Here is a 13,740-nt window from a genome sequence, read left to right on the forward strand (position 1 = left end):
AACCTTGATTTCTCCCCCTTAATTCTGAACCTTTCAGTTTATTAGTATTTGTCCTTTCGTTTATTCCACAAATGCATCTGTGCTAGGTACTGGGGATAGAATTGTGAGTAAAGCTAAATAGTCCCTGCCTCGTAGATGTTTACATGCTATTGGAAGAGACAGACAGGAAACAATTGTGGTAAGTCCAACAAGAGAGGTATTAGGTGGTAAAAGAGTGTCTCCTGCCAGCTGTGACCTGGTGAAGGGGTTAGAGAATAGTAGAAATCAACTCCTGGTGAGGGGCTGGTAGAGCAGTGGGCAGGCACTGGCTAGCAGTTCACTGGCACCTGGCGGAACACCAAGAGGTGGGATGGTGTTGTGCCAGGTCATGGTTAACAGCCAGTTCTCAGGGACAAAAAGGCCTGATCCTAGCATTTTCCAGAAAGACCGGAAAAGTCCGAAAGCCCCAGCCCTGCCCACTGCAGCTGCCTCCATCTTCAGGCAGCAGCTCAGCAGCCTGAACCTTTGGGTGTTTCAGAGATAACTGTTTCCATAAGGAAATCCACACCCATTCAGCCTGAGGAGCCATAGCTTCTTGCAGCAGAAGAGATGAGAGGAGGAGTCTGTGGAAAACCGCCTCTGAAATTCCATAGGAAATTTCTCAAGAAACCTGATTCTCCTTTTAGAAACATTAATGGCAACTCAGCATTTTAGCTTCTACTGTGACTCTCTCTCTGCCCTTGGTCCTACCGCCACCCCCTCCTGAAGTCTGACCAGGTCTCCTCTAGTTGGTAATAGCAGCAGCCGGCATGCCTCTCACCTTTCCATCAGTGATGAGGGGTGATTACTCCCCTTGTCCATGCAGGCTCCTCAGGGCTACCTTGCAACCAGCCATACCCAGGGACACGCAGGAGGGAAGGGAGTTAACTGGCTCCATCCAGCTAAGTGAGGGCGGGTGGGAGTCTGGGCAGCAGGCCGTGAGAGGTTCACAGTTTGTCCGTGAGCTTTACGCTTCCTGAGAAGAGAATGCAATTGAGCAGGTAGGTGCATTTGGCTTTTTAACACTTCTGTAGTTAATCGCTTTTTCTCTGCCTTCTTTCTTCTGGCCTTGTGCTCCTAGTATCAGCTGTGTAATCCAATAGCTTCACTTTTACTTTTAAATGGCTGGCATCTCAAAGACTACTATATGCATGTTGACTAGACTTAGAACATTTTGGGTTGTATGTTGATCTGAATCCAGAATATCAGAGACAACTATTTTCTCTCTGCTTTTTACTTTTTTTGTCTAACTCTTCATCTCATAGGCCTCCCAGTAGCCTTGGATACAGGAAAAAATACATTGACGGTGAAAAACAAGTCGAACCAGTTGTAGTTTTAGATCCTGTTTCTACACATGAACCCCAAACCAAAGACCAGGTTGCTGAAAAAGATCCAACTCAACACAAGGAGGATGAAGGCAAAGTCCAACCAGAAAACAAAGAAGACAGCATTGAAAACGTGAGAGAGACAGACAGCTCCAACTGCTGATCCAGAAACCAGAAGCCTGACATGTTTGGAAGTCCTTTTCAATAAGCACGTGATGAGTGTTGGTATATTGGCATGGGCTGTAGACATTCTGCTCTGGTCTCTGTATTCAGAATACAGGTTTTTTTCTGGTGTTACTTTTGTAAGTAGCAACTATAAACATAAGTAAGCTGTTTAGCAAAACACATTCCTATTAGGTTTTGGTTATTTGATCTTTATAAGGATGATATTTTTTTTTCCTAGTTACTGTATTAAGTATGACTTCTTTTAGAAGGTTACAAAAAAAATGCAAATGTTGATACCTTTTTAGGAAATGTGCATACCACTCCTCAAACGGAATGCTGAAAGTTTGAGGTGCTTGTAAATAATTGGATAAACAAAACTGATCAACTTAATGTGATTTTTAAAGCCCCCAAAGAAGCTTCTGGTTTGGGTCTGATCCTCTTGATGGAGAAACTGCAGCAGCGTGGAAATTGTTGGGTACTGTGGCATACAAGTTATTTTCTACGGTAGACTGAGATAAACTTAAAACTCAGGAGCTGGCATCAAACTCGTAGTCCCATAGTCAGTCTTAATTACATACATTGTTAACTATTGGATGAAAAAATACATGCTATTGATTGTGTCCAAAGCCTCCCAAGGACCTCCGTGGGGATGCTCTGGTAGCCTGAATACAGAACTGAGGTGAAAGTCCAAACCTTGAATTTTACAGTAATATGTTGGTAAACCATGTGCTCTGTGCTATGAGTTAATTATGTTTTCCCATATACTAATGTGGCACAAGTACCATATTTTATCAGAGTTCTTAGGTACAGTACAGTGAAGATAAGTGACAAGCACACATTTTTCTTGCTTCACTGCTGTTCTGTATTACACAGGTTTGTTGTTGTTTTTTTAAAAAAAGAAATTAAGCGGTAGTTAGTCTCTAAAAATACAATGTTTCAGGCTACCACAGTGAATAAATAGAAATGTAATCAGGGATTTAAAAAAAAAAAAAACTTATGCAGCTTTTCAAAGTTGATTGTTTCAAAATTGGTGTTTATTTAAAATAAGTGGTAATGTACTTGAATGCACTTTTTATGACAATGATTCAGTAATGGTAATTTTACTATTAAAGAAAGTGAAAGGTTTAGTTTTGTTAGCATGGCTCAGCATGTAGCTGTCAGGTGTTTTTCACCTAAGCGCAAAAGAAAATGATAGGAATAATTGCAGTAGTTGTATTGTATTGTATTTTTGCACGTGTGGTAAGCATAGGCTTGCAGAGGTGGGTAGGCAGGTACATGTACTTCCTAAATTTGGAGATAATTATCTTTCTGTAAGTTCGTTATGCTTGACTGTTTCCATGTTCTCCCAATGATGATTTGACAGTTACTTATCACTTTACTCATGGGGAATTAAAATGTAATGTTTTTCAACTGTATCTTTCCTTAACTGGATAATACTGCTATATGATATGCTAACTACAGACTGCATTAATTCATGAAACAAATTCTGTTATGTCCTGTAATTTGAACTCTCCTCACCACAACTTATTAAAAAGGCACCAATAGTTTTTCCCATTGAGGGTCAGTTGTGGTTATTATTAACGTTTGTGGTTTAGTTCCCCAAGCTTGACATTCTTTAATAGAAAATTGTATACGATTTGACAACTTTAGTAATTTTTAATAGTCCCTAAGATGGTTTATTGAGTTTTCTTTCATGTTTCTTTGTGCTGTCTTCCTTCTTGCATCTGTGATCTGTCTGCCAGGATGCAACTCACATACATTTAGGAATATAAAAATATACACACTGTCTTTCCATATTTCATCACACCACCAACAGAACAATATGGTTATCAAAACACCCTCCTTTCTAGAGTAAGAAGTTGCCCTTTGGGTGAAATGTGTTAGCTGGACTAGGGAACAATTAGTAACAGGTATTTTGAAAGTGTTCATGCCTTTTTTAAGCTGCTTACTTTCTCTCACTGTGATTACAAAGCATTTTAAATTAATTTGACATAAAGGTATTTGATGTAAGATATCCACTCACCTTTTTCTGCCTACAGTTTTTCCCTTTTCACTTTGGTTTTGAGGGGGTTTTGCCCCTGGCTGGGGTGACATTATCCATCAAAGCAAGGGATCCCAAATAGGAAGACAGAGGAGAGCTATGCTTGTATCTGCAAGGTATGTTCATAGCTATTGTACACACAAAACTTACATACATCCTGTTTACACGATTTTAAGTTGGAAGAGACTGCATCTTTATGTGTTTGATTTTTCTAAAAGGTTATTTACGCTTCCTTCTGTTTGGGAAAGATAAATTAAGTCTTGTGTGCTATAGAGGATTTTTTTTTTTTTTTAAATCTAATGTTGATGCATTTTATAGCCCGAGTGAGGCAAAGAGGTAGAGGTACTTTGTGCCATTGCTATTAAAGAAAAAGAAAATGTCTCTTTTTTTCTGGAAGAATAAGATTTTAATTAAAGCACTTGCACCCTTTTGTATCTGAGCTGGTCTCAAACAAAGTCCTCACCCACAGTAGTTTCAGCAGCTGAACAGTCCCATGGAAGTTCTGACTGGCAGGCATCCACAGGGCTGTTAGCACCCAGCCTCGTTTGCCCTGAGTAAGGAGGATGGACGCTTTGGCTCTAACTACTCACCAATAATTGCTCCTTCCTTACCTTCTTTGTTAATGGTAAACTGCTAGAAATGGAGCAGTACAGGTAACAATTATTGTTCATTGTCTTTCCAGACCAGTTTTTGGTTGTGTGTGCAGTAAATGATAGTCTGTATCACAGCCTTAAAGTCTGGATTATTTTTCTAAATGCATACTCTACATGTTTAGTTATATTCGTTGTGGTGTTGTGGAACAACATTAGCTTATATACCAAGAAGTTGTTGAGGATGGATAACCATCTGTCATTGTCACCGACCTTCGAAGACTCATCAAGCAGTCCCTGCATAAGGATTGGAGTGGTTTGAAGTTTCTCTTCCAAGCACTGACATTTCCCCATCCCACAGTCATTTTTAATTTGGGATATGACTGTTTCTTTCATTTCTTTCACAGATAATATTATATATACGATTATATATATTTCATATTATATGTTATATAACACAGAGACAGAAAGCATAAATAGAAAGAGTGCCTAGCACCCTAAGAAATTTAAATTAAAAGGCTAATTATCCATTGGTGAGCGCAGTCTCGAGGATAGGTGAGTAAACTGCTCTGTGTTGAAGTTACACTGCTGACCTGGTTATGGTAATAAATCACCTCTTTGGTTAATTTCATTTAGTTATTTTGTTATTCGTTGTACATTTTTGCTCTGGTTTTAGTAATTTAATTATAATTTATATCACTGTTCCAGGGCATATTCTTATGGGGTGGGGGTGTGTGTGTGTGTGTGTGTGTGTGTATTTTTCAAAGGGTATGTGAACACCCAGTCATGTTTGTTCTGCTTTTAAAATGAATTTTCCTTCCAGTTTCTCCTACCCGTTGTTTGTTGCTAAGCATCAGGAGAGGCAGTAGCAGCCACAAACCGTGACACAGTTCTTCCAACTTAGAGTGACACCAACCAAGTCTCCTGCCCCTTGCTCTGAGAGAGTCTGCGCCTGAGCCAGTTTCAAATGATAGCGTTGAGAATAAGGAGTTGGCTTCGTTATGTGGAAATTAAGGTCCCTTGTTAGTACTCTTTAAAAGGAGAGATCTTCAGTGTGCTTAGTAAAAATTATAGAATTTATCAGAAGTCCAAACTTAGCCAACTCCCCTACAGGTCAGTACATAGCAATTTATATAATTTTTAGGAGAAGCAAATGGTAACCCTTTTAACAGAGACCCTAAATCATATAAAGTGGTTGGATATTATTCTATTTATGTTTGTGTCTGACTGTGTTTATTTCTGCTACTCCTCTGCTATAATCCCAACACTGGCTTACAAAAGAGGCAATTCAGGGAACGGATATGTCACATCATTTTTTTTTTTTTTTATCACTTGCGGATTGCTTTTTAAATGCTGTAGTATAAATAACTGGGCATTTAATAACCTTGAGAATATTTATTCATTTACTGATGTGCTTATTCATTTATACTCATTCTTACTCCAAAAAGGATCCAAGAAGACTCACAAAGATAAAAATAATACAAGAAAAACTAAAATTTAAAAAGAAGAGGGAATTAGGGAAAAGGGAATTAAGGGTAGGAAAGTGAGATGAAACTGTTTGGCTGTTAGAAAAACTAGTGACGCTCTCGCACTTCTGCGTGAGGTTGGCTACAAAAATGTGTCGGTGCTTTTCAGCACAGACATGTAGAGTAAACACAGAAGATGGACATCTGTTCCCAGCACAGAGAGCTTCTAGGGTCATTAGGTTTTTGTTCTCAGAGATGTTCTGATTGGTAAAGGATGGGGTGTTTGATTGAGTGTGGAGTTGACAACAAAAATATTGGCCTCTTTTACTGGAGCGTGCCCCTGAAAAACGGACAGGAGAGCTAAAAGACAAAATCTGCAGGGAAGTGTGGTGGCTGCAAAACAAAGTTCACAGGTAGAATTTCAAGCAAGAACACCATATATGTAATTTACCAAACAGTGGAATTAGAAGAATAAAAACCACAGGAGTTGGTGAAGTTGAAGAGGAAACTCGATGTGGAGACACGGCGCCATACATCAGACGTCCCGGTCTACTAATACTGACGGTGTGGCTGGAACCTGGGGTGTCTACAGCCCTATCCAGAGGATGCTCCTGTTTCGGCTGATTCCTCTACACCTTGTGTGGGGAAGGTGGGTGCCAGCGGCTCCCTAGCCGCAGCAGCCTCAAGTGCCTCTGCAGCCTTTTCAGCTTCCTCATTAAAGTAAAAAAAAGTGCGTTCTTCATTGAAACCTATTAAAAAAAAAAAAGTAACAATAAAGTTTACGGTCTAATCCAGTGGTGCCAGCTTTTATATATTACATGAGTTGAAGGAGATCATCTTCAGTACTAGTCCAAAGGTGTCACATCACCATCGGAAAGGATACCAGAACCATTTACAACTGGGCCTGTATTTGGTTATATGTTAATTGTGCCATACAGATGTTCTGTTCGATTTTATTTGCACTCACATTCATTCTGGAACATTTGATGATGCATCACGGACTTTGGGCAGAGGCTTAGCAGAAAGGGTTAAGAGGAAGATGATGAACTGGGGGAAAGGCCAGTATTATGCACGATACAAGCCACTGCCAGCTGACTGCTCCCAGGGAAATGATGGCAGGCGAGGACCACTGCAGTCAGGTCCTTCCATGTAAGTATTGACAACATTGTAATGGCTGAGCTTTTGCCAAGATTTCCTACTCGAAAGTGGGAGTGGGGAGATTTATTTTTCCAGTTTTGGGTCCCTTTAATAATGATTCACCAAGGCCGGTGTCAGAGAAATTCTCCTCCATCTGTTAATCCATTGTGGAATGCTGAGGGGGCTGCACTGTCACCAGAGAGGGGTGGAGCCTGTGGTCACCGGAGTCCTTTTGGGTGCCCTGCAGCAGCTGTTTACCTTGTGGTAACGTCTGGCTGGAACTGGCATCAGTCATTCAGGGAAGCTAAGGCCTCCACAAGTCAGGATGCCAGGAAAAATAATCAGATATGTGGAACAGTCTAATTTTACCTATTTGAAAAAAAACTAGCCCTTCTACTACACACTAAACACAGACTCTTTTGACTGCCCTTATGTGACTCAGAAATAGTCTCCCAATTATTTCTTTATTTTCTGAATCCTAGGATGCATTTCAAGACCGCTACACATGTTAAGCATGACGTTTATAATCACAGTTTCTATTGGTCTCTTTAAATGCCACTGCATGCTATATGCCTCCTTTTGGCCATCACAGTCAGTAATATAAGAAAATAAAAATGCATATTTGGTGTGTTTCTCTCCAGTTACCCAGTATACAAGGTGCTTCTAACCATGCAGATTTACAAAGGTTTGATTTCGTTAAATGACTGATTTCTCCTGAGACCTTAACCTTTCCAAGGTATGTTAAAATTAACACACTGCCTACTTGTTTTTAAGTAAAACGATTTGTTTCCAAGAACCCCCAGGAAAGCATCTGCCTTTAACTTTCATGGGCTATGCAGGGAAACCTTAAGTATAATTTGGACCATAACAAAAGGTAGGCTTGGAAATTCCGATCAATTAATTCTATTGAAGAGCATCGTGCAGCCTATTCATCAAGAAAAAGGGCGAGAGTTTTAAACATTCAGGTAAATAGATGATCCATTAAGACAACAATATACATTGTGGCAAGTGCCATCCTAGTTTTGTCAGCACTTATGTATGGTCTTTGGATTCCCCTGCCCTCCTGCAGAGGGACTTCTATTCCCCCTCTTCCAATCTTTGTTCTCTTATTCATGGCTAACTGAAAACAAAGCAAGAAAGCAGCGCATACCCAGTGTTCCATTCTGGACAAGTTCTTCCTCTATAGTGAGAAGGCGGTTGTATTTAGTCACTCGTTCACCACGGGAAAGACCCCCCAACTTGATAAACCGGACACCAAGCCCAACAGCCTGAAAGAGGGGGGCGGGAGCTCATTTTAGATGGAGGAGCCATGTCTTGCTAAACGACAAACAATTCTTTAAGGAGAAAGGAAACTGTCACGGTGTGCTGTTTTGGTTTTTCCCTTATTAGTTTTTTATCTTTACATAAGTACAGTGATCTACAAGCTGAGAGTGCAGAAAGGCAAACAGATGATGTGACTGACTATCCATCAGGCACTTTACTAGTCACGTAGGCATGCTGATTTTATCTAAGAACATTCTGGCCTTTCTCACTTCATTTTAGGAGGAAAGATTGCAGGTGCACACCCCAGTCATTTAAGTGTGCTCATCATTTTCCCTGGACTTCAATTTTTTGTTCTTTTTAAAAGTTCAAAGATTAGCTCTTTGCAAAAGGTAGCTGTCTGGGAGGAAGCAAGTCTATTTCATAAAAGGTTACATGACTTTCTCCACCAAAGACTGCATTTCTCTGAAATACCAATTCGTGATAAAAGCAGTGTTTGGCAGTTGACCAGCATTCAGCACTTACCAAATCGACAAGGCTGTCATCAGATGATTCTCCTTCTGTACTTCCAAAGACTGTGATGTGCTTCTTACCTGGAAGAGGAATTTCTTTCAGTTTTATACGGTGTAGAGTTAGCACACATGTGGGCCTCTGGGATCAAAATTAAAAATTTCTCAGATTTATAACTCCCCTGTGAAGAGTCAATTATTTGCCCACCTAGGATTCTAACATTTGCATTTTTATTGCCCTGCTTTTATTTGTTTACCCCCAACTTTCAGTAGCTTAGGTGCTGTAAATACTAAATGAATATCGTGTTTCATTAAAATTAAGATACATGATGGCCAGGTGCGGTAGCTCACGCCTGTAATCCCAGCACTTTGGGAGGCCAAGGCGGGCAGATCATGAGGTCAGGAGATCGAGATCATCCTGGCTAACACGGTGAAACCCCGTCTCTACTAAAAATACAAAAAATTAGCCAGGCGTGGTTGCAGGCACCTGTAGTCCCAGCTACTTAGGCTGAGGCAGGAAAATGGCGTGAACCCGGGAGGCGGAGCTTGCAGTGAGCCGAGATTGCACCACCGCACTCCAGCTCTGGGCAATAGAGAGACACTCCGTCTCAAAAAAAAAAAAAAAAAAAAAAAAACATGATTTGTAAGATGTACTATTATTTTTTACCACTAAAAGGGGGTAGGGGGATGTTCAAATTAGATGGACACATTTCTAAGACCACAGCTATAAGACACGATTCAATTTTTTAAATGTTCAATGTAGAAAAATGTGCATCTTTGAGTCTGAAATACGGTAAGAGTAACATGTGGAGTTGTTGTGCCTACATAATGGCTTTCTCCTGTCATTGTGTAGAATTTTATTCAAAGGACTGCCATTCTGAATATTTACTAGAAGAGTAGTGTTGGTAGTAATCATTTGAGGGTCTCAAAACCCTTTGAAATGTGCCAGTCTGTGAAGAGTGCCAGCCAGAGCTCTTCCTGCGCGACAGTGTTTGCATTACCTCCTATCTATCATCTACCACCCACAGGCCAGCCCTGCCTGAGCATCTTCTTCCATCCTCTGGCACCAACCCAGACCCCTGGCTGCCAGTCTGGCTCTGAGTTCTGCTCCAGCTCTGAGACCAGCTTTCTGTCTAGTTCCTGCGACCCACTCATGGTATTTGTTTCGTGCCCTCTGCATTAGTGTACAAGACGCCTGTGAACTCAGTTTGTTGTCTAGTGGGAGACCCCAGTCATTAGATCGTTGTACAAGTCATTGTAGTCAGTATTACAAAGAGGAAATATAGGATGCTAGGAGGAAGGCTCAGAACAGAACCAGTTAGGGATAGGGGTAGGCAAGAGTGGCTGAAGACATTTCATTTTAGCCAAGACCTGAAGGATGCAGAGTCAAGTATGTCAGAGCAAAGCATTCTGGTCCAAAGGAACAGCATGTTTAAACACTGACGTGGTCAAGAGTTGTGGGCAAGTGAGATGACTATAGTGTCATGGGAAACTTACCTAATCTCTCCAAGTCTTGTTTTCTTATCAATAAAGTAGAAATGATAGTGTCTACTTCACAGGAATGCTGTAAGGATTATGTCCAGTTCACAAATGCCTGATCCATTGGTCTTAAATAAAGCTGCTCTCCTCTGGCATCCCAGATGCACCAGCACTGGAGCCCTGCTTTTCACCTGTCGTCCCCTGATCCCCATTGCTGGGATCCTGTCCCTGAATCCCAACTTGATGACTCAGGTTCTGCTTCCCGAGACTTCCCTGATGCCCCACTACTTTGCCAAGCTTCCTTGTGCTGCGCGTTAGTAGTGAACCTACCCTTGCCTCTGGTCTCTGTACTGACAGAAAACTGCTTCTAATCTGATCTTGTTGCCTGTTTTCTAAACTGCTCAAGTAGACCATTCCCTGCAGTGGGTGATCTGATTCCAAATTCTGATCCCTCCTAGACTTCCCCAAGTAATGCAAATTAAAATGGCCGACTGGTGTCTGGATATATTATAAGTAGCTAAGTTTATTTTCAATTAAGTAATTCCTACATCCTTACTATGTACTTGGGGCCTTTTCAATTAAGTAATTCCTACATCCTTACTATGTACTTGAGCCATGCCTATGTGGAAGAAAGAGTTGTGGTCCCTGTTAAGATGTTGACTCCTTATCTAGAATCTAGAGCATAAAGTGGTAGTAAATGATAGGAGGAAATTTACAATACATAGGAGGAAATTTACAATACTGCAGTAACGTGATGCGGGCCACACATGTTCTGCCCCTGTTGTTCCTTGGCTGTGCTTGGTGCCTTGGCTTTGTTAATGGTGAGCTATTTTTTTTAGCTTAAATACTGCATTGTAGCCGGAAGCCTGGCTAGTGCAGATGGTACCCAGGTGTTCCACAGTGCCTGATTCAGGATTTGAGATCTGTTCTTTAGCAGTAAGAGTTGGGGTACCTCTATGGGTTTCTGTAAATTTATTTATTTATTTATTTATTTATTTATTTATTTATTTAATTATTATTATTTTTTTGAGACAGAGTCTCTCTCTGTCGCCCAGGCTGGAGTGCAGTGGCACGATCTCGGCTCACTGCAAGCTCGGCCTCCCAGGTTCACGCCATTCTCCTGCCTCAGCCTCCCGAGTAGCTGGGACTACAGGCACCTGCCACCACGCCCGGCTAATTTTTTGTATTTTTAATAGAGACAGGGTTTCACCGTATTAGCCAGGATGGTCTCGATCTCCTGACTCTGTGATCTGCTGGCCCCAGCCTCCCCGAAGTGCTGGGATTACAGGCATGAGCCACCGCGTCCAGCCAGGTTTCTGTAAATGTAAAGATTTTCTGTAGCCCAAGCTCAGAGTCTAAAGCAAATTGATAAATGTGCTGAAGGCTATGCCCTTTCATAAGAAATCAGCCATGAGTCCTCCTGTTACAGGCAGAAAGGCTGTCCCCACTGTGAAGCTGATAGGGCAGTGGCCTTGGCTGTACCTCTGGTAGCCCTCAGTAAAGGGGATCAGCTTGGACTTGGGCTGTTAGTGGAACATTGTGAAGTGAGTCAGTAAGCTGCATTTTGTGTTCCAGCACTAAATCTCTCACAAATGGTTGGACTTTCTTTTCTTCCAAGATTTCTTCCATGCTTTTTAGTAACTTTGATATGCTGTGTATTTTTGGTTTCTTGTATAACCAAGTCATTACGAGTCTTTCAGATGTATACTGTTACTCACTGTCAATCAGATTGGTTATTTCCACCAAGTCAGACATTGTAGTTTGGTTTGTGTGTTTTATGATCAGCCCATTGGATTTCGGGATGCTGATGTTTCCTTGCTCTAGAAGTTTAGAAATGCTTTTGGATGCAGTTCCTGCAATTATGTAACACCTGGAACCAAGTGCGTGATAGATGCTGTCCCACTGTTCAGAGTCCTGGGTAAATATTTAAGAATCGATCATTGTAATGCATTGAACATAATTACAAAACAACAGGAATAATAGAGCACATACTCAAACTCACACATTTTCCCTGAGATGCACAAAACAATTTTCTTTTACTTTTGTTCCTGAATGATCCCTGTACCACAGCCACACAAACTAAGAAGCTTTGTGAAACAGAAACTAATAGCGATTACATTTGAGCTTAAAGGTTTTGTGAATAAAATGTTAATACACTGAATGCTATTTCTTATGTGGATTTTAGAGTTCTTCAGACCCAGGCTACTCCCATCCACTGTCATCTATATTGCTGCTAAAGATTGACGGGATGGATTTTTCTGATATTTCTGATAAACAGAAAATGGAAAAAGAAACCCTGCAAGGGCTCTAGTCCCTTCTCAACACCCTTATTTTTATTGGTGAGACCATCATAGGAAATGAAATGCTTATTTTAAAATTATACACATACATATGTGTGTGTGTACACACACACACACACACACACAGTCATCCTAGCTTTTGTAGCAGATTTCAACTTACCGCAGTAGAACAGACCACATAGGTTCATCCTATCACATGAAAAAAGCTGTGGTCAAGGCTGGGTGCAGTGGCTCATGTCTGTACTGCCAGCACTGTGGGAGGCTGAGGCAGGAGGATCGCTTGAGTCTAGGAATATGAGACCAGCCTGGACAATGTGGCAAGACCCCATCTCTACAAAAAATACAAAAACTAGCTGGGTTTGGTGGTGTGCCTCGTAGTCCCAGCTACTTGAGAGGGTGAGGTGGGAAGATGGCTTGAGCCTGGAAGGTCAAGGCTGCAGTGAGCTGTGATCAGGCCACTGCACTCCAGCCTGGGTGACAGAGCAAGACCCTGTCTTAAAAAAAAAAGTACGACCAGAGCCTCAGGACGGTCATCACAGGGCTGGTGTGGCAAGGTTAAAGAGCTAAGATTAGGCTCAGCCAGTGCATTCTGTGTGTGCTGGAGTGAAATGGAGGCTGCGAAAGGGAGGATGGGACTGAGACCCTGGGACTCCACATGAGGACCAGCATTTATATTGTCCTCCAAATCAAAATAGTTGTGTTATGTCAAAGAAGATATCTGTTCAATATATCTGTCCAATCTATCTGATGGTTCTCAAATTTATAAAATCAAGAATTTAAATTTTGGAGTGTAAGTTGGTTGGAGGAAAGATGGTCACATAAGCCTTTGTCAAATGCATGAGTTTTAATAGATCATAAAACCTCAATATCTCAAACACTTTAAAAAGATGGCTTTGCAGGCCGGGCACAGTGGCTCATGCCTGTAATCCTAGCACTTTGGGAGGCCAAGGTGGGCGGATCGCCTGAGCTCAGGAGTTGGAGACCAGTCTGGGCAACACGGCAAAACCTTGTTTCTACTAAAAATACCAAAAATTAGCTGGGTGCGGTGGTGCACGCCTATAGTCCCAGCTACTCGGGAGGCTGAGGCAGGAGAGTCACTTGAGCCCAGGAGACAGAGGTTGCAGTGAGCCAAGATCGTGCCACTGCACTCCAGCCTAGGTGACAAGAGTGAGACCCTGTCTCAAAAGAAAAAATGGCTTTGTTACTTTTATGCATATATAGTGACTGGATTTAGGTTGAAAAATAATTTGGTCTTATAGAAGTCCTGTTTCCCTGAGCACCTGAAAATGATATATGATTAACCTATTGAAGCTCCAGCTTGCACAGCAGGGGCAGCTTCCATCTGTTAGGCTGCTTGTAAATATACAGGTACTCCTGAAGGGCTTGCAAATAGCGTGTTTCATTCCCCAGACAGGCACACTCCTAGGTAATTGTGTTTTTTCTATTCATT

General features: G+C 41.5%; 2 protein-coding genes across 5 annotated transcripts in view; one reads left to right on the forward strand and one right to left on the reverse strand.

Annotated features, from left to right (window-relative positions):
- SHTN1 (shootin 1) overlaps positions 1-3,062 on the forward strand; it is a 120,142-nt gene extending 117,080 nt beyond the window's left edge. The window contains 1 exon segment of the mRNA XM_003904303.5: positions 1,284-3,062. Coding sequence (XP_003904352.2) covers positions 1,284-1,506 — 223 coding nt within the window. The 3' untranslated portion in view covers positions 1,507-3,062.
- Positions 3,063-5,439: 2,377 nt separating this feature from the next.
- ENO4 (enolase 4) overlaps positions 5,440-13,740 on the reverse strand; it is a 33,706-nt gene continuing 25,405 nt past the window's right edge. For 3 of the 4 annotated variants that reach the window (XM_021943728.2, XM_021943729.2, XM_021943727.2), the window contains 4 exons: positions 11,709-11,904; positions 8,528-8,595; positions 7,893-8,010; positions 5,440-6,354 (listed from right to left, as the gene is read on the reverse strand). In XM_021943728.2, coding sequence (XP_021799420.2) covers positions 6,200-6,354; positions 7,893-8,010; positions 8,528-8,595; positions 11,709-11,904 — 537 coding nt within the window. In that variant the 3' untranslated portion in view covers positions 5,440-6,199. The remainder of the gene's footprint in view (positions 6,355-7,892; positions 8,011-8,527; positions 8,596-11,708; positions 11,905-13,740) is intronic. The other variant, XM_031652046.1, reaches the window with a different exon arrangement.

The sequence above is a fragment of the Papio anubis genome, chromosome 11 (assembly GCF_008728515.1).
Source record: "Papio anubis isolate 15944 chromosome 11, Panubis1.0, whole genome shotgun sequence".
Classification (NCBI taxonomy): domain Eukaryota; kingdom Metazoa; phylum Chordata; class Mammalia; order Primates; family Cercopithecidae; genus Papio; species Papio anubis.